Source organism: Crinia signifera, chromosome 2 (assembly GCF_055691185.1).
Source record: "Crinia signifera chromosome 2, ASM5569118v1, whole genome shotgun sequence".
Taxonomy (NCBI): Eukaryota; Metazoa; Chordata; class Amphibia; order Anura; family Myobatrachidae; genus Crinia; species Crinia signifera.
The window spans coordinates 311281715-311303317 of NC_139218.1; the positions used below are offsets into that span (position 1 = coordinate 311281715).

The 21603-nt window shown below is 40.0% G+C and overlaps 1 protein-coding gene across 13 annotated transcripts in view; it reads right to left on the minus strand.

Moving 5' to 3' along the window:
• The window catches only part of ENOX1 (ecto-NOX disulfide-thiol exchanger 1), a 478832-nt gene that overhangs the window by 11814 nt on the left and 445415 nt on the right, over positions 1–21603 (minus strand). For all 13 annotated transcript variants that reach the window (XM_083168953.1, XM_083168947.1, XM_083168950.1 and 10 more), the window contains one exon: positions 8411–8464. In XM_083168953.1, coding sequence (XP_083025079.1) covers positions 8411–8464 — 54 coding nt within the window. The remainder of the gene's footprint in view (positions 1–8410; positions 8465–21603) is intronic.

Genomic DNA, 21603 nt, shown 5'->3' on the forward strand with positions numbered 1-21603 from the left:
CAGGGACAGCAGACATCGTCCCTCTGTCACCGCGTCTGTAGACGCGGTGGCACTTTGAAGTCATGACGTACATGTACGTCATGTGTCGGGAAGTACATCCCGGCCATGACGTACATGTACGTCAAATGTCGGGAAGGGGTTAATGGACAAAACCATGTGCACTGCAGGTGGAACAGATGTAAAATGTGCAGAGAGAATTAGATTTGGGTGGGGTGTGTTCAAACGGAAATCTTAATTGCAGTGTAAAAATAAAGCGGCCATTATTTACCTTGCACAGAAACAAAATAACTCACCCAAATGTAACTCTATCTGCACATGTTACATCGGGCCCACCTGCAGTGCACATGGTTTTGTCCATTAAGGAAGGAGTTTGCTTTTGCAAACCAACCAGAATCAGGCCCAAGGAGGGATGTGAAGTTACTTGCTAAACAATCTGACTAGATTTTGACTACATGTATTCAAGTTCTAGTCAGGCGTGTCCTGCTCATCTGTTGTAGGGAAAGGGGAATGGGAAGTGACCAGGGCACAGGTATGAACAAATATATATAGTGAAGTATGTTCAATTCCACAGTATTGTGTATTTATAGATATAAGTACAAGACTTGTATTCAAAAATAGAAAATGTGGAGGTGCTCCCTAGAAAGTAAGAGTATAGTATTGCGAAAGAAGGGAAAGACTCTCTTTTTGTTGGGGCACTCTTATACAATAATTAATACAATTAAATGAAGAAATTTAGTAGAGATGGGTGAGCATGTGACAGACACAGGTAAGTCAATTGTAGGTAAACCCTTAGTGATACAATATTGGTGTGTTCAGGGATGTTCCCTGATACAAGTATTTTTAATTTGTTAAAATTTAGCTAATTAAAAGCTAAATTTTAACAAATTAAAAATACTTGTATCAGGGAACATCCCTGAACACACCAATATTGTATCACTAAAGTCTAAGGGTTTACCTACAATTGACTTACCTGTGTCTGTCACATGCTCACTCCTCTCTACTAAATTTCTTCATTTAATTGTATTAATTATTGTATAAGAGTGCCCCAACAAAAAGAGAGTCTTTCCCTTCTTTCCCAATACGTGTCCTGCTCATCATCATATCAGATTGCTCACCCCGTGTGTATGTAGAATCATAAAGGAAAGTGACAATGTTAGTAAACAGCTTCATAATATTGGAAGGCTAGTTGAGCTAATGAGAGTATAATAAATAAATATACTAGTTTTTCTAGAGGGAGTACATAGCATACAGATTATATGTTGTTCACAGCTAGTATTTGGATCAATAATTATTGGGATGCCACATGACCATCTCACACTGTAGCTGCACAGGGCACCATGAATCTTGGGGTCTTTGGGTAGTTGTGTGCCCCCCGACAGCTGGTGCCTCCGGTGATTCTTTGGAGGCAGGTAGATTATGCTGCCCAGCTGCTCTGATTGTGAATTACACATAATTTGAACAACCAGTGTGCAGCCAGTCACTGAATAGTCTGCCAATTGGTGGATGTATTGAGCTGAATGGAAGCATGTGGCGAGATTGTGCAGGGGGGGGGGGGGGTTAAGATGTTCTTTTTATTATTATTATTATTATATTTATTTATTCTTGTGAATAGGTTGTTTTGCCCACTGCCTAAAATTCTGATAAGATGGGGGTGGTATGTCATATAATGTACAGCCTATCACAGACAAGAACTTGTCATCTGCTAATTAGGAAGTAGGAAATGTAATCTAGAGTTACACAACCATCAAAAAGGGTAGAAAATACCGTTGGGGACAAACAAGGTTACCAGCATACAGAAAAACAGTACCAAAACTGCACAGCCACAGCAAGCAAATATTTTCTAAACTGTACAGGAGAAACGACAGTTAGAATCAGATTTGCTCACCATAAATTAGATCACCTTTATTTGTTCTATGACAGCAAATATCAAGCAGAACAGATTTTATAGCTGGGACCTGGAAATATCCTTTTGCTGCAGACTCTAACTGGTCTGCAGACTTTAATGCATTGCTTTATGTTTTACATAAAGTGTCTTTATTGCTCAGCAATACCAACTGGATGTGTGCCTATACATTGCTATACACCCTCCCTGTCTTAATCAGTTTCTTGGCAGAAATTGGACAGGCAGAAGAGAAATGATCAGAAGAGGTTATGGGGTGCTGGGATGAGCAGCTCTGAAATGAAATTTGAATATTTTTTAGTCTATAAGCAGCTAAAATTATGATGCAATGAAATGCAGAGGTCTCAGTTCTGCTGTGTCGCTATAAAAAGCAGTCACAGCTGAAATGTAATAAAATAGGATTAATAGCAGTAATATGTAAACAAAAAATATATGAATTCATGTATTGTGTATACATGAGTTTCCACAGTTCTTTGCTACAGTATAAAGCAATAGTGTAACATTATCTTGTTAAATGAACATAAAAGTATTATTTTAGTTGTGGACATAGACATACAAATGACGGGTCCAGTATGATATGCCGGCAGTCGGAATCCCGGTGGTAGAAATACAGAAGCCGGAATCCCGGCGGTCGAAATACCGCTACGTTCGGCACACTATTCTATTCTCCCTCTATGGGTGTCATGAACACCCATAGAGGGACAAAGTGCCGGCACTGCGGCGGTTGGGTTTCCGGCATTGGTATTTCTACCGCCGGGATTCCGACCGCCGGCATATTGACCGCATCCCAATAACACTGTTCCCCTTTTGAAAAGCATTCATTCAGAATGAATACATGTAACGCACGTAATTCGGTTGGTTGTTGGGATCCCGACTACCATGATTTCGTATCCACCCCTGTTGGAACATAGCCACTATTAAAGACTATTTACTGAAGAATGCATGCAAGGTCTCAGTCACTTCAAATGAAGCTGGCCTAAAGATTTACTGTCAGATCTGGCTAGTTGGAACAAAAATCTGGTAATACCTGAATGACTGTTTTTATCAGTTTTCCAGTATTTCGAAGTAAATGGACAACTGTCATTTGCTCCCAAAAGTTACCAGGTTTCTGTTCCAACCAGCCAGATCTGACAATAGATCTTTAGGTGTAGGGCCAGCGAAACGCTATCAAACTTTCATTGTAATCAACAAGTTTTAGTTTTTTATGTCTACCTTCCACTAAAAATGCCAGCCTAGCTCACATTGGCTGTTTCTTTTTTTTTTAGGTCACAATATTTAACTTAACAGATCATTTACCAGGACTAACTAAAGTGATTCATATACCTTGACAACGACCCTGGCGTTTTTAGTGGATATTTGGCACAATTCTCACAGAAATGTTGTCACTCAAAGGGTTAATATTGGTGGCTAATAATGCAGCTGCTTACAGGAGCCAGATTTGTAGCAGCTACAATTGTCATTCCATTACCTTATTCATCAATCGTCTCCAACTGTTAGCAGAATTGTGCAGAGCCATCCTTATTTATGTGTCGTGTTAGAGTACAATATTTGTTTGTATAAATATTGTTTGATAAGGATTATCAAGCTATAGTGGGTCAGAACCATCTCGGCATGTTGTGATGAGCACGTGCCGTGCAAAATATCACTTGAAGCAAAGTGATCCAGTGCCTTGCCAAAGGATCCTGGCTTCTAACTCATGCCTCTCCCAAAGGGGCTAAGTGCCCAACTGCCCTGACCAGCTGTGATTTTTCCCCTTGCCTAGTCTCAAATGCTGGTCTGGGCAATTGGGAAGGAAGTATGGTTGACCCCATTGCCTTGAGGATCATACAATTTACTTTAGGGAGGCAGGAATGACTCCCCCTGTCCACCCTGCCATATTTTTCACATATTTCATAAGTGAGCGGTGCACCCATCTACCCAATCCTGCCTTCCCCACTGGCACTCCCATCACCCTCTGCATTTTTCTGCCACTCACAAAGCATTCATGGATCGTATAAATGTAAAATTTGCATGAATGCATAAAAAAAAAACAGGGACACAGGCTTTGAAAAATGTGGAAGAAATGAAAGGATTGCATTAGAAGTCACTTCACTTCATGCACGGTCTGCCGGCCATGTGTGGCAGCCATGCTGCAGTAATTGCTGGGGTTCTGTAATAATTGTTATTGTCAGGTGGGGCCCTAGGGCAAAACAGTTTGAGAACCCATGATTTATGCATGGGTTCTCACTACAATGACACTGCATCAGTGGTCATGCCACTGAAATAAACACCAGGGAGGCAGAAACATGACCGCTGATTCGGCAATGTGTAATGTGTATCATCTACTTGTCCTTGTACATTGTCTTGTACAGTAAAGGTGTGTACACACGAGATGACATTTTAAGCTATATGCACAATAATGAGCAGCCATAGTAACATTTTTTGTACCGTGTATGCGCAGACCTGATTGCAAATCACCTTTTTTCTTAAATTAACAAAACTATGTGCACTGCAGGTGGGGCAGATGTAACATGTGCAGAGTAAATGTGCACCCTTGCAGTCTAATAATAAAGCAGCCAGTATTTACCCGGCACAGAATATCTTACCCAAATATAAATCTATTAGACCAGGGTTTTTGGGGGAACTGCACTATTTGATCAGAGAGAATTTGGATGTATTAATTGGCTATATTAGGAGACATAACTGATTATAATTAATTGAATAATTCCTTATTTAACATCACCTATCAACTATGACCTAATGGGTCCCAAGTTGTGTGTGTGATGCTCAGTGGTGCACCCCCGAGTTATAACATATCATATTCAAAAGAAAATGGGGGAGAAAAGCAGAAACTCGAGTGGGGTGCACTCTAGGAGACCTACAGTGCACCCCACCCGAGTTTCTGCTTTTCTCCCCCCTTTTCTTTTGAAAACCAAATATAAATCTCCCTGCACATGTTACATCTGCCCCACCTGCAGTGCAGCATGGTTTTGTCCATTTGAGAAAAAAGGTACTTTGCGGTCAGGTCCAAGGGCGAAACTACCAAAGGTGCAGGGGGTGCAGCTGCTATAGGGCCCAGAGCTGAGGGAGGCCCATCTTTACTGTTTAAGTAATATGATTTACATACATTTATCACCATCAGTTGCTAAATAAGGGGCCCGTACAAACTTTTGCTATGGGGCCTACAAATATCTAGTTACGCCCCTGATCAGGACTGAATTAGGCCCTATATTATTAACGATGAACGCTACCACTGGTCGTTAGCGAAGTCCTACACATAAATCTCAATCTGAGCGTGACACCAACAACTGTTGTAATTCATGATGTGGCCACTAAATCTATCTATTGTGAAATTGCTCAGTGTGTATGCACTGTATAATTTGTTTGGGAGTGGGAGTGCAAGGGAAATCCTGTGTGACATTGTACTGCTTGCAGTGATGTCTAGTGTGTACCCATCTTAAGTCACGGTTACCTTTTATTGCTAATTTGTTTACTTATTACCAGTTATTTATATGGTGCATCCATACTGTATCCTGCAGCGCTTTATAGAGAGAATATTTGACCATTCACATCAGTCCTTGCCCCAAGGGAACTCTTCATCTACATTCCCTACCACATGTACATAATAATAATAATAATATGTAAATGTCAGTATTATAATATATTTTGTTTATTATTATTATTTTTTTTACAACAGGGCCTTACAGTACATATATTATACAGTATTTCTCTCAGGGACCCCAGTAGGACACAGACCTCTGCCCACACCCAATGGCAATTAGGACAAGCCTGTGTGTTGACCTAAAATACAGGAAGCAGTTGGGCCAGATGCACCAAGCTTCAAAAAGTAATAAAGTTGATATTGATAACGCACCAGCCAATCAGGTTACAGTCTGTGATTGGCTGGATGTTTATCACTCTCCACTTTATTACTTTTTGAAGCTTGGTGCATCTTGCCATCTGTGTTACAATTTGCTCTCTCAATATAATTCAGTAACATGGCACCCCTGTCTCTCTAACCCTCCCCTTTAGAATGTAAGCTCTCACGAGCAGGGCCCTCTCTCCTCATGTGCCTTTCTTAGAATATATAAACCCTGATGATTGCTGCAGTGTCCTGTCCCCTGATGCAACTATCCATATTAACCATGTACTTGTCCTAAACGGTCTTGTACTGTAATTTGGTATGTGTTTTTGATTATAACTATTCTCTGTAAAGTGCTGCGGAATCTGTGTGCGCTATATAAGAAACTGTTAATAAATAAATAAAATAAATAAGGAAGGAATGGGACCAGGTCACATTGGCTGGTTAGTCTGCCTTTCTTCCATACAACTGCAGAGAGCACCAGCCTCCCCTCCACTACTGCAGAAGTACCAGGATGGGCCGACTGCATGAAAGGATGAGCAGGTGAAGGTCTCCTAAAATAGACCAGCAACAGTCTCTTATCTGAATTCGGAATTCAGCTCACTGTGAATAGGTTTAATAGACACTTTCTCAAAGTACACTTGATATAAAGGGGCAAGCTGGAATTGTGTTAAGAAAAGTCACCTTTATAGTCTGTAGCACCGGGGTAGATAATGCCCAATGAATAGCTTTATTGTAATCTGAAGGATGTACATTGCTTACATCTTTTTCAATCCCCTCAGGCCCCACATACACTACACATAAATAACACTTCATGTCTTTTATCCTATAAAATGCAAGGTCAGCTTCAATTACTTGCCAGTGTTCACTGCACTATTTCACATAAAGCATGTTGTCATCAGTTTAATTAGTACATTGCTGAATCATTGTTCAATGCGGAATAATCGGTTGCACACAGCATCATAAACAATCAGCAGATTACAGTAAAATGCATGTTATACACTATGTATGACTGCAGGGTCTTGCATTCCTCACATAAACATGCAGTGTAGGTGCCACATAATGAGAATCTAGTTGTACATGCAGACCGTGTATGCGGCAATATGTAAGACTCTTGAAACTCTTTCCTGACTCCTCCTGTTACTCAATACTTTCCACTTCCCCCAAATTACAGCTCTGTGCCCTGAGGCCCTGCAGTCTGACTTGAAAACCCAATGCTGTCAGGCCTTTCTTGAATCTTAAACCTACAGATCAATGCAGTGGATTAGGCACTGAATTATCCGACAGCTGGTTAGTTCCTTTGAGCCCTGATTACTGCTTTGCAGTCTTCCGTTGCCTGTCTATGCTGCACAGCCAGTCCCTGTACAGCCATTTTATTCTGCTGGCAAATGCAATAATATGACTCTTCTGCATAGTCATCTGCTGCTGTCCCCGGTCTGTGTCTTTATGCAAATGGCCATAAAGGCACTACGTGTAATTTGTTACACAGCACGATTTGTGTGAATGCATGTAACTATGATATCTTATTATTGCCTCTTTATATTATAGTGCCGCCAATACACCAAACTGTTAATTTGGAAGAATCAGATTGCAGGCTCCACGCTAAGTCAGGCTGCGCATATATAACAAGTGTGCTAATATATTCTTATAACAAAACATTCCAACACAAACAATTGTGGAAAGTTAATCATGGGCTTACTGCATGCATGGTGATGAAATGGGTAACTGCATATGTAGGCATAAACTACAAGCAGCATCACCAACATCTGACTGTGAGCTACAGTATTATGGGGGAAGTGTATCAAAACTTATAAAGTACAAGCGGAGAAGTTGCCTGTGGAAACCAATGAACTTCTGCGTATCATTTTACAGAATGCACCTGCTAAATGCTACTTATAGGCAGCTTGCTTTCTCTGGGTATCTACTCACTATAAAAGGTTTGATACATTTCCTATCTACCTCTAATCAGGACTGTTAGAAACACCACTCCTGGATGCCTATTATCTTTTAGGGTGCAGTTATCATCTGACCAGATCTGCCTGTGTATGGGCAACTGAAACCTAATGGGGTGTACAAACGGGCAGACTTGGCGCCACATCGATATCAATGGCCACCGTTACCTCGCGTGGTGACGGCATCGGCCAGGTGGGACAGCGCAGGGGGGGTGCGTTCGATTTAGATTCGCCCTATAGCACTGACAGTAAACCACAAATGAAATTCATGTGTTTAATAAAATGTTATTAAAGTTGTGCCTAGACCAAAAAATGTAATCTCCACGCACAAAATATTCCTCTCTGTTTTCGCAAATCCTCTCCTGATTAATGTTACTTACAGCATATCCATGTAATTAATAAAAATGAAACTAGGAAATGAATGGAACCCTAATAATTGCTTCTCAGAATAATGGATATTTTTCAGCAAAGTTTATACTGGCTTTCATGCAGACAGTTCATCTTTTTTCCTCCTACAACAATGGAAGGTGATTTATTTCCTTGCGTTTCCTAAACAGTGCCAGTTCAATGAGGAAGATGAGCAAGCCTTGTAAACGACAAACAATGCAAACAATTACAGCATCAGGGGCACTACATGAGGAATTAGTGTCGAACATTCTGCAGGAGTGGATAATGCTAACCGGGTGATGATAGCTCAGGATATGCCACGGTACTTACTTTGGTGAGGTAGTCGTGGGTGTTGCAATCTGCACTCTCTTTGGCGCTTTTAAGCTGCACAAAAATAATAATAATAATAAAAACAATATTACTTTGCATAAATACAAAAACAAGTAATAATAATAATGTTAAAAAAGTGATGCGAACGTACAATCAGGAGACAGCTAAGTGACACTATTATAAAACTATAAAATAACCCATATTATAAAATATAAGCATTTCCATACATTAAAGCACAGATAGCAATTCAGAAGTTAGCATTAATCACAGAAATCATAGCCAGGGGTTTTAGTAATGTAATGGCATAACTCTTGGGATAGCAGCTACTGCAGTGACCACTAGCTAAGGACCCCTAAACTGTGCTGCCACAGGGCCCCTTGGTGTTGGGATCGCAAACATTCTGCATGACATTTATGCATTTGCCAGTCGAAGGGTATTTTTTAACCCTTTGCTTAACTATTATTTCTTTTACAATACTAGTGGATTAGATTTATCTCTGCTCCCACCTGTTCTTACTAGTTCATATTGACTTCACCAGTTTTCATGACAACCCCAATGTGAAAAGAACATTACCATGCTAGAGTACAAAGCGGTATTATCCAAGGCTTTGATATGCCATCTAATGCTATGCAATAGTGATTTGGGCGCCTGTGAAACGGACATGCAGCAAAAAGATGCCAAAGAAAAATAAAAAGGATTGCGCAACTGTACTGGAAGAGAACCACAGAAGTGCCCTTGCCACAAGAACTGGAGAGACTTCTACAGGGCCATTAGTACATGGAGGGTGCATTAATAATAATAATAGCGGTCTGAATATTTCTACAATGATCTTTCACCTCTCCACCTTCCACCATCTTTGCTCATGTTCATGCACCACACAGAATCAGACTGTCTCTCCGGTGCTTGTTGGGATTCATTGCGGTTGTAGAGAATTGTGTCCACCTAAACATTGTCCTTGCCTTGCATAGAAGACCTAGCAGTGGGTCCCACCAATACTCAGCAAGCCTCATACTGGTACCATGTGCAAAAATGCAGGCTGACCATTTATTTTTTATTATTAAAGGCTGATAACACATATAATGAGCATTATAATGGATTTCAAATGGAGAGCATTACTTTTGGACAGGTTGCTAAGTCAGCGAATGAAGCTCCTATGACACACACATACACACAGAGGACACCTTCTGTTTCACTGATGTAACGGAATAACCTCAAATGGGAACGTTTATATACCGCGACTAAAACGTGAAAGAAGAACTGCTCCTGTGTGACATTACCTAGAACTCCGCTTTATGAAGGATCGTGATCTTGTTCATTCACAGCTTAAAGAATGTTTAACTTTAACTCATACAAAATATACAACAGAGTATTCCAGAAGAGGAATTACACTCAGTAAGTACCCTCTCCTTTTATAATAGGTAGTCATGGCACGGACTGTATTCTACAAAGATGGCTACAGTATGGCAGAAAAGGTGCTAGAACCCAGAACATCCAGATCTCATAATGATTAAAATAACTGCAAGCGTCTGTTACTATTATTACCATTATTCTAGGAATACTGTAAGTCACCTTTCATGATTTCCATTAAAATACAGCTTTCAGTGACTTATGTGTTCCAAAAGTTGCTGGCATGCCTATGCATAAAACATTTCACTTAGCAGAGAGCTATTTCTATAGGCCGTACGCATCATTATTTCCTGCTGCATTTACTGATATTAGGGGTACTTGTTGAGCATTCATTGCAGACTGGCTTTATATAGCAGTGTAGTGAGTGATGTTATTTCTTACTGCATACTTGCAGTTGCATGTTGTAGTGTGACAACACTGATTTATAGAGAAGCTGGAGTCCCTGTGTGATATTCACATTGGTTTGTACTATATTTCATGTATTTAAGTTGTATACTACACACAATACAATTCACAGCGGACTTTCAAAATCACACAATTGTATGAATCAAACAACAATTCGAGAAAACACAGAAAGATTAATTTAAAAAAACAATAGAAATAATTGTGGCAGGAGCAGTCCCTATAAGAGGCGCTGCTATGCATGTACAGGAGGAAGAGCTGGCTATGTGCCGCTCAGGGATAGGCAGGGGGAGTTTGTCAAATTGAATAGTTTAACAGCAGTACACCAAACATCTAGAAAAAAAATCACAGTCTTCAACCTGTTCATCTTCAAGTAGCTGTCATTTAGCATCCCCCTAGCATTCCCTCCAAATTTATCGACAGCTTCCTGGGCTTACTCATTTCTTACATTCCCTCCTTTATATTAGGAAATTTCAACATCCCAAAAGATATCCCCTTTGTACATGCACATCTTCGCTTGGTCTCCCCCAGTGGACCGCTTGGCCTTTCCAGCTCATTGATCTGGTCCTTCACTCACCATTGGGGTATTTCTGATATCACCAACTCCCCTTTTCCCCTCTCTGAACATTACCTGCTCACTTTTAATATATTTCGCTCTGCTTCTCCAGCTCTACCTGCTAAGTATACCACCACTAATGATAACATTGAGGCTTTTGAAACCACTTCCTTGTCCTCCCTGTTTGACTCATTCATCTCCCCTATTCTCTCTTTCTCATGGCCTGAACAAGCCACTTTCCTATACAATGCAACCCTTACTTCTGCTCCTCTTGACTCTAGTTCTCCAATGACCACTATTCACCCTCTTACATCAACCGCTACACCCTGGCACACCAAATTCAGCAGGTTTCAAGTGGCTCACCATTGGATCTGCTACTAGCACTAGGGCTGTTGAGCCGGACTAGACGTTGGAGTTGAAAGTACATTTATTTAGCAGCACCTGGCCCAAAGTCTTCTAGAATATTGAAGCAGTAATGGCTACTTCATGCTTTCACACATTGCTTCTTCATGTTGACCTATTTTTTTGGTAGAGCAACTAATGGCTAAATTAAATAAGATATTAGTAATTTATCACATGAAGTATCTGAGATTTTAGGATTTAGTGGGATTTGTTTTCATTGTGCCCCCCCCCCCCCCCCCAAATAAAAGCACAGATTTGAAAGTGATTTTTCTTTTTCATAAAACAAATTATTATTATATATTTTTTTAAAGGACCGAAAACTGTAAAACAGCTTTGAAATTTAGTCTGGACCAGGTTAAAAAACATCTGGATATTGTGTGTAATGATTTGAAAACTGTAAATCTCATTCTACTGTCTAGAGTAAACATTCCAATATAGTGACTCAATTTAAATGTATAATAATACAAGGCTGACCTGAAGTGACCTAGTCTTGAACAAATAAGTAAATAGTATTGTAGAGACATTTACATCCTTTATAAATACAACATTTAAACTCTAAATGTAATTTAAAGTAATAGAATCATCTCTAAAAACAGGATACAATAGTGTAGTAAAAGTGTTATGGCCAGTTCTTAAGTTATAACACAGCATTACTATACAAGGATATCATTTCTCAATCTTTATATTTTATACTGTATTGCAATTAAAATCTAATATATGCACAAAATAATTTAAACATAGACCTTAATTTTGACTGCATTACTAAACTTTACTTGGAAATATCATCCAAACTTTGTTAGAACATTGGCACAGAGTTCCCAACCACCAAAACTTCTGTGTAATTGCATTAAAGAAAGGAACAGAAATTACTAATTTGGATGGGTGTGGTATGGGATTCAGGCGGTCATTAGCCCGACATTGGAATCCCGACTGCCAGAACTCCGACTGCAGGGCGAGGGCAGAGAAGCCCCTTGCGCGCTTGCCACAGGTAATATTCTCCCTCTATAGGGGTCGTGAACACCTCTGAGGGAGAATAGCCCCTGTAAATTGGGATCCTGACTGTAGGACTTTTAACAGTTGGGATTCCGACATCAGTCTACTGACCTCAGGAATCCTGTTGGGAGGTCATCAGGCACCTAATTTGGATCTCTTAACTACTAGTCTTTTAAAGGCTTCCCTAGGCATTAAATATGGTAATACCCATAAAATGTTTCATGTATTAAGCCTGGTAAAGTGATAAAGAGGAAGGTGATAAACAGCCAATCAACTCCTATCTGTCATTTTTCAAACACAGCAGACTGACTGGTGCATTATCACCTTCCACTCTACCCCTGCTTTATCTACACATTTATTCCAGGCTTTATACATCTGCCCCAATACTGGTCTGAGTCCTTATACATTCTTGAATACAGCATTATAGACTTTAATTATGTAAACAGGCATAAAAGATGGAAAATACATCCAAATGGAAAATAAAAGAAACTAAAACGAAAAATGTAAATGATTCACAAACTACTACAACGGGGGTTTTTTTTTTAGGGGTGGGGGGGGGGTTTCAGAGATAAAGATATAGAGGGGAAAAACTCATAGCGTAAAAAGTCTTCCTCAGGGTGTATGGAGGTAACTTCTAGTATCCATGAGGAAGACTTGGAGACTCGAAACGTGTTGGTGGATTGGAGGTACCTGGGATCCTGATCTGGACCTGATATTGGGACTACTTTGTGGAGACGACGTGAGGAGGTCTAACCGGGTCTTAACATCTGACCCCACACTAAGCTCCAAACTTAGCCTTTTTTATAAGGCCAGATACGGCACCAGGCTTTTTATAAAGCGTGACTTTTTGTTTATGTATGTGTATTGATAAAAAATTACTTTTTACTCTGAGTTTTCCCCCTCTATATCTTTATCTCTGAGGGAAGTTTGGAAAAGGGGAAGGGGTTGGAGACTCGCACTAGTGGAAACACTGTTATATTTAATGTAGCATTCGGTGAGGAGTCAAACTGGCCTTTCGGAGACTCGCTCCCTGTTGGTCACCCTTCACGTGGGGGTCAGTTACCCCATATGTGTTTTTTATGTGACGGACAGTGGTGCACCTCCGAGTTATAGCTAGTTGATTTATACGGAAAACAAGAGAAAAAGAAACTCGGGTGGGGTGAAGTGGAAGGAACTGGCATATTGGTCTAATAAGTGTGTGACCCCTGATCTACGTGTGGTGTTTGGCCTAGAAGAGGCCCCTATACGGTACGGGCATCTTACCATTATAAACACATAAGTATACCTATACCACTTAGTCTACACCATGAGGTATTCAATCCCGGATCACGATTGTCGATTTGTCCCGACAGCTGTGACCCTGACCCATTTTCGTTTTGCTCAACAGCATATCGCGAGGCGGGATTCAATGTCCCGTCTGCCGAAAAAGGGGAATGTCCCCTTAAGCGGCCGTGGATTGTTGAGATTCGGCCATGATTGCGACAATTCAAGGCCATTATCGGCAAAACAGATTTTAAAGTTGGGCCCGTTCTGTCAATCTGCCTCTTCAATGCTGTCTAGTAAGACCGCATTAAATAGAGGCCTGCCGCTATTTCCCCTGTCGGAAATAGTGTGTGTGTGTGTGTGGGGGGGGAAAGAAATTGAATACCCCCCTATGTCTAGGGGAGTTGAATATAACAAGTTCTTCTCAAACCATTTTAAAAAATACCCCCCCCCCCCACACCCAAATAAATGCTGAAGAAAGAAATAAATAGCATGACAATTACCATCTGCAGTAGGCATGGAGTATTCAGGCATTATATTTTTATCAATCTATTATTGTGCTAGCGTGCTAGCGCATGAGTAAGAGGACATGCAGATTTCCAACACTTCAGAAATCAAAGGTGGGAAAGAGCCCATACTGTATGAAACCATTCACTTGCTTTTAGCAGTTTTCTGTTGTTAGAGCCTCAAAAGAGCATTAACATTTTGTCTGTGTATATCATATTTCACATAAAGTATGTGCAAATGTATGAGACATATTTGCTAAGCATAATGAATCCTGTGGAAGGTGTTTTGTTAAAAGAACATGGTGTCAAATAGATGATTATATAATTCAATGAATAGCATGAACAAAACACTCCCACAGCTAAAGCTGTTGGTGTCCTTGCCCCTTGACCCATGATATCTGTGCACATATTGCCAGAAGACAATTGTAGGCAGGAGTATGTGGGAGATGTAAGAGGTGTGCATTGCATCACTGCAGCTAAACCGCTCACTGCTAAGGGGTGCCAATGGGAAAGAGTAGGCAAGTATGAGTTGGATCTGTTTAGTGGGGTCACTGGGGCCTGAAAGTACACATGGCGTGATGCACACATGCCAACCGCATTTACCAAGATGAAAAATAAGGATTTTACAAATCAGGACAATTATCAGGCAGCACAATTGTTTTTTTTTTTTAACCAAGATGTGTGGCATTATCAGACCAAATGGCCGATATTATATGCAGTATTGCCGGCATGTCCGGCATAATAGTGTAACAAACACGGTTATGGCTATTTTAAGCACAACTTTGAATAAGGCTGTGTACACATGGGGGCCATTATAGCAAATATCGCTGAGCGACCATATTGCCAGTGATTGGAGTGTGCACCAGTGATAAATCGCCGGGTGCGCGCTCCCGCTTTCAGCCCCTGAATGGTTGCTGGTCGGAGGAGCATGCTCCTCCAACCAGTGACTTCCCCTGCCTCTTCTCTCCGAAGTGTGACATTTTCATCTGCGACCATCTCTGGTCGCAGATGAAAACGCGACACTGAGCAATATATTCACAGCGATCATATTGCCCCATGTGTACGCACCTTAACATTCATTTAAATAGCCTACGTGCGCACACCCAAGAAACCATATACCTCACCAGCCAAAGATACTTGTTTACCTTTGATGACATGTACTGCATTGTGTGAACTTCAGGATACTCTTAATCGACTATATGGGAAACGGGGCTCTAGACTGCACACCCCGACTGTAATAAGAGGGGGTGGGGGTACAATCATTACTGCTAACACATCTATAGATTTAATTAAGAGGTTAATAGCGTGTATTTATCCTAAAAAATGAACATGCCCACCAACATTGAGGTCACCTCCATTGAGCAGGCCCCCAACACTCTGGGGTTCACATTGGGGTACAGGGCACCCAAAAAAAGCCCAGGGCATCATACAAATAAAAAATGTGTTACAGAATGTAAGGTATCATATAATGTAAGGTATGTGAAAAAAATACAGTACTAGTGTTATGGGGGTATATATATACTGTGTGTGTGTGTGTGTGTAAAAATACATACAGTAGCTAAAAAACATACAAAGAAAATATGTGAGTGAAAGTAGTGATGCCCTGAAGAGGTCCAGCCAGACAACCCAAACAAACTCTGAGAATTGACACTGAGGGGTGCATTTACTAGATGGGCTGTTGCCCATATCAAAACCAGATACTACAGTACTTCTTATTTACCATGTTTTAGAAAATAATACACAGGATCTGATTGGTAGCCACAGTATGGGCAACATCCCATTTTCAATATAAGTTCCATCTTAGTAAATTTACCCCTGAGTATATATTAGGACTAATGGTGTGTACACACGATACTTTTTGCCTTCCGATGTTGACGATATAGTCAACTTCGGATCGGAATCAGATGCAGATCGCAAGGGTTTTAACCCTTCAGATCCTGATCCGATTCCGATGCGCGTTCACGTATCGCAAGGCAGAAAGTCTGGTCTGCCATGAATATATAGTGCAAATCTGCACTATATAGTCAGACTTGTTTGCAAATCGGATGTGCCTTCAGATACTATCCACAATCCTATCTGATTGGATCGTGGATAGTATCTGAAGGCACATGACTGTGTGTACACACTTTTACTTTGAATTATGCCGGTTTTCAGTCAAATATACTCAGTGTCAATTTTCTTCAGGTGATTGTTAGGGTGCATGGCCCCCTGATCTTGTCTGGCTGGACCTCTTCAGGGCATCGCTACTTAACACACAGATTCATATTTTTTGTAGGTTTGTTTTTTATTGATGTATTTTTTCACATAAATATTTTTAAACTTTTGAAACTCCCCCTTAACACTAGTACTGTAGTTGCTTTCACATATCTTACATTATTCATTTTGCATACCCTTAATAGAATATCTACCCGTAGGTGCCTTGAAATAGGAAGAACATTTTCCCATCATATTAGAATGTACTCTATAGAAGGTTGTTTGCAATTTTCCAAACAATTACAATTTTTTTCATTATAGTCAATTACTGAACAAAACACAAGACAGCAGCTGCTGGGGTAATTCAATAATAGAGGCTGCACCAGCACTGAGAATTTCCTACCACAACCTGTATCTACTGTACAGCCAGAATAACGCAACTGGAATAAAACCAGAATTCTCATTTTAAAGTTTTACAATTCATTGTCTCTATGGAAGAATGTGAGTGATATACAACTCATTGAAAAAATGTGTGTAATTCTTTGAAATGATACAATGTATACATCTTCATTATGGACCTGCCGGTAAACATACACAGCAGCATTTGACAAACTAATTCACCAGCATTAGAAGAAGAATATTGATAATTAGGTTTCATATAATCCTATTTTTGCTACTACTGTATGTGTATATGAAAATATGCCAGCTTTTAAGGCCCATACACACTATAAGATTAATCTTTCCAATCTGGATGGTTGGAATGAAAAGCTAGAAATTTCTGGCAGCAAATGACAATTGAGCATTTGCTACCAAACATGGAAAAGAGGGGGAAAAAAAACAACGTAATTCAGACAAATTGGAGTAATCCATTTATGTAGATGATTGTTATTCCAGCTTTTGGGAGCAAATCTTTATTTTTATTTGTTCACAGAAATTTCCAGATTTTCAGTCCAACCAGCCAGATTACAAAGATACTCTTATGTAAGAACTCCCACCAAAACCTTATTTTTTACTTAATAATAAATACATTATATTATTCCTGGAATGCTTTTTGTTGTTTGTTGTTATTATAATTATTATTATTATTATTCTATTAGTGCATTTTTGTTGTCCTGTCCATTACACTGCTGTCTAGAACCCTTAAGTTACTGATCCCTGGCACCAGAATCGGGTCATCCTGAGAAATCCTATTTGGTAGTTCACCAAACATTTCAAATTTTAATGTCAACCTCCCAACAGTCTGGATTCTGATGGTCAGTATACTGACATTGGAATCCCACCTGATAAAAGCAAACTTACAGGGGCTATTCTACTTCCTGGGGGGTACAAGAATTCCATAGAGGAAAAATAGAACCTGTTGCCCTCACCCCAACCCCCCCTCGTGTTGGAGTACCAACAGTTGGGATTCCGATCTGTACTGTATATGCAGAGTTGGAATTCTGACTGTTGCCCGCTATGCCACACCATTTGTAAATGCCTATTAAATCTAAATACGGTACTAATATGTTAGTTGGGTGCCCACTAAGCTATTTGCTTAGTTTTCTGCGTCCCCTACGCTCGCCACGCTTCGGGCACGGTGGCTCGCTGCGCTCGCCGCACTGTATAAAATCAACTCCATGCCGACATAGTAGGGGTATGAGCGTACTAACTATAGTGGGCGCCCAACTAACATAAGTACCAAAAATACTCTCCTGTGACCAATTATAACCATCCAGAAAGATTGACTTATCTCACAGAGATGTTGGCACTCATAGGGTTAATGCAGCATAAAATACTTTAAACATTTTTCAAACTACGTTCACAGTGGAAGAATGTTATGTGTGTGGTTTGTTTACAGCATTTTACCAGTGTTTGCAAGACTAGAATTGAAGCAGAATGTATAAATATGGACTTTATAATAAGAAACAGAATGGAGAAGTTTTAGCAAGAGACAAACGAGGATGCCAGCTGTGCCTAATTTACAGGAACAGTCACAGGTTTTAAAGATTTGTCCCTATTTCAGTATTGTCTATCTGCACATAAGGAATACCCCTAGGCATTGAGCACACCTGCTGCATATGCTGGACTGTCCCGTTGTCGCTGTGGTGGTTACTCCTAAAGGCTCATACGCACTTAGCAAGTTGGTCTGTTTTCGAAGAGATCTGTCTAGACGGCTTAGAAAGTAAGCTACGTGTGTACATCCTATAGTGGTGGCGGTGCACAGTCCTGCAGGTTGCCAACACCCGCTCAAAAAGGCAGACATAGCTAGTAATTGCAGAAACCATAACCTGATGCATGGAGCCCCCCTTTACTCAAACAAAAAGAAAAAAAAATGAACAATCAATTGCAGTTTTACCTATGTGATGTATATTACAGTGTTGCTGTACTACACCAAAGTAGTTTCGGACATTAAAAACGACCAGATATTATAATTTATGACTGATGGTCATTATCGTTGTATCCAGTTAGTGGTCATCTTCACAGGCTGCTGCTTATTGGTTATCATGCTTTAGGCACGCGAAGCATAATCCCTGATAAGTGCAAGTATCGAAAGATACAGACGTCGGCATTGGGGCTAATTGGGTAGACCTGGCAAACCAATTACCTGTGAATAATGAAGGTGTATAAATGGATAGCTCCAATATATTCACTATTCCCCCCTCCCTCACACAGTGTCCCGAGGCACAGTAAACTGAGTGAAGTGATAATAATTGGCATACTGTAGAACATGCATTGATAAATAAGATGTGTTTGTTATAGCCATAAGATCTCAACAGAGATCCTAAGGACATATACAGTATAAATGAAGATTTATAACCTAAAAGAATTATCTATATTTTAATATAATCGCTGAAAATAGAATTAACAATGTGATTGTGTGTGTGTGTGTATTTATGGCTTCATCCATCTATTTAAGCTGCTGATAATCAATCATTATAAACTTCAAAAAAAAAAAAGATGTTTCCCATAGTAACCAATGAGTTTCTATAATAATTATTGGTACTTGTGAGTTATCCGGGCTGCCGATTTCTAAATCGGGTCGGATCGGGTACATCGCATCGCATCGCATGCGACCATCGGATGCGATGACCCGATTTTTCCATAGGAATCAATGTTAAAATGGACTGAGTCCATTTTAACATGGAATTCAATGGGAAAAAGGGGTCCTTTTCATACCCCTACTATCCAAGTGGGCATGGAGTTGGATATAAACCTGTGGCGAGCGTAGCGAGCCACCGAGCCCGAAGCGTGGCGAGCGTAGCGAGCCCCGCGAGGGGACACAGAATACCGTCCCCTCGCGGGGCTCGCTTCGCTCGCCACGCTTCGGGCACGGTGGCTCGCTACGCTCGCCACAGGTTTATATCCAACTCCATGCCCACTTGGATAGTAGGGGTATGAAAAGGACCCCTTTTTCCCATTGAATTCCATGTTAAAATGGACTCAGTCCATTTTAACATTGATTCCTATGGAAAAATCGGGTCATCGCATCCGATGGTCGCATGCGATGCGATATCGCATCGCATCGCATCTGATTGTATGCCTTAACTTAAGGCATACAATCAAAAAATCGGCAGCCCAGATAACTCACAAGTACCTAATTATTTAGTAAATTTACCCCTTAGTAAACATTATGACTGTTGCTTATTGATGTGCCATTTGTTATCTTGTTATAATATATTAGGTTAATACATAGTTCATTGACTGATTCATAGATTTTCTTGAATGAGGTAGCTTAATGGACACACTCAAGTAAGAGCGAAGAGGCACACCACTGGGACTTTATAAATATAAATGAACAATAACAAAACGAGCAGGATATTTATGTTCTAATGATGAAATTCTATGTAGATATATATTAATATATTCAAGAGTTCTGATTTTATAGTTTTCTTTTTAATGGTTTGATAAACCAGAAACCTGTGTTACTGAAAAGGTAGGCGATAACAATGAATGCAGATGGTCCTGGACAGGGTTTTTAGTGTATAAATCATATGCATATGATTTTTTGTTATTTTACATATTTTTCTGCAAATATAAAAGCGTGACCGTCTTCTTATGTGTACTTTATTTATATTTCTCATGGCTATAACTAATTCTGGTGAGAAGTGAGTGGTACAGCTGCCATAGGTTTCATGTACTGTGTTTGCAAATATAAGGACATTCACTGCAATGCTGGAAAGCTTTCACCCTGTGCAGAAGCTGTTGCCATAGCAATGAAACCTAATGACCATTTTCCTATACTCTGATCCTTGTATTGGACTTTTGTGTTTTTCCCATAAAGAACCGTCAATCTTACTAAAAGCTGACTCCGGTTCTAAGAGATATACCGATGGAGCGCAAGTATTTGACTTTTAAGTGCCTTCTCATTTTTGGATTACATATATCGATCAAACAGAAATTTAAAGTCAATTCAGTTTCAGACAGCTATTGCTAATCTATTGGTAATTTCAATAGGCACCAAAATGTTGAGTGCTTTTAGATTTCACAAACTTTATTTTCTAGTGGCCATAAAGAGACTTCAGCTGTTCCTGATCTATATCCACAGATCTGTACAAGATAACTACTTTCTGCTAGGATGGTTTCTGCTCTTAATTCAGACTAAAGTTAACACTACTGTGTGCTGATTCGTATCTATTTCCATGGATTGGCGAAGGAATAGTTTTCCCCATAGGGGCATTTTTGTTCCGAAAGCTGGGTACACACTGGGTGATATATCATTAATGATATGGATGACATTGATATCATTAACGATATATAGTGTAAACAGCTCCTGAACATTGTTATAAAACTTAGTCACCTGTCCATGCAGCCCAATCTTAAAGTATGGTCAAAGCTTGCATGTATGGGGTAGGGTGCGTGACATCACTGAACAATGGGCAACAGAATCAGTCACAGTGTATGCACTATATTGTTCTACCGTGGCGCCGCGGTTATAGTTAACAATATCGGTGGTGCCAGGGATCACAGCTTTACTAACAATTAAATTATCAGTATTGCATGTTAGATGCATCTGTGCAACAATACAGTCTTCAGATGAATCTAGCATAGTCTTATTTATTGAGGAAAGAGTAACCCAAAACCCCACTAATACAGCCCAGGTTTTAAGGCCATCGATGCTTGAGTCCAGATGGTGGTTAATCCATATGAACCTTGTGCTCAAAACATGGATATCCTTAAAACCTGGACAGTAATTGTGGATATTACTGTATATACAAGTTGAGTATCTCTTATCCAAATTATTCCGAAAACCATACATTTTTTTTGTTTGTTAAAAGCATTACTAGGGATATCTGTACCAGCAGTACTGAGGACATACTATGTAACTGGCACTACTGAGGACATGATATGTAACTGGCACTACTGAGGACATGATATGTAACTGGCACTACTGAGTACATGATATGTAACTGGCACTACTGAGGACATACTATGTAACTGGCACTACTGAGGACATACTATGTAACTAGCACTACTAAGGACATAATATGTAA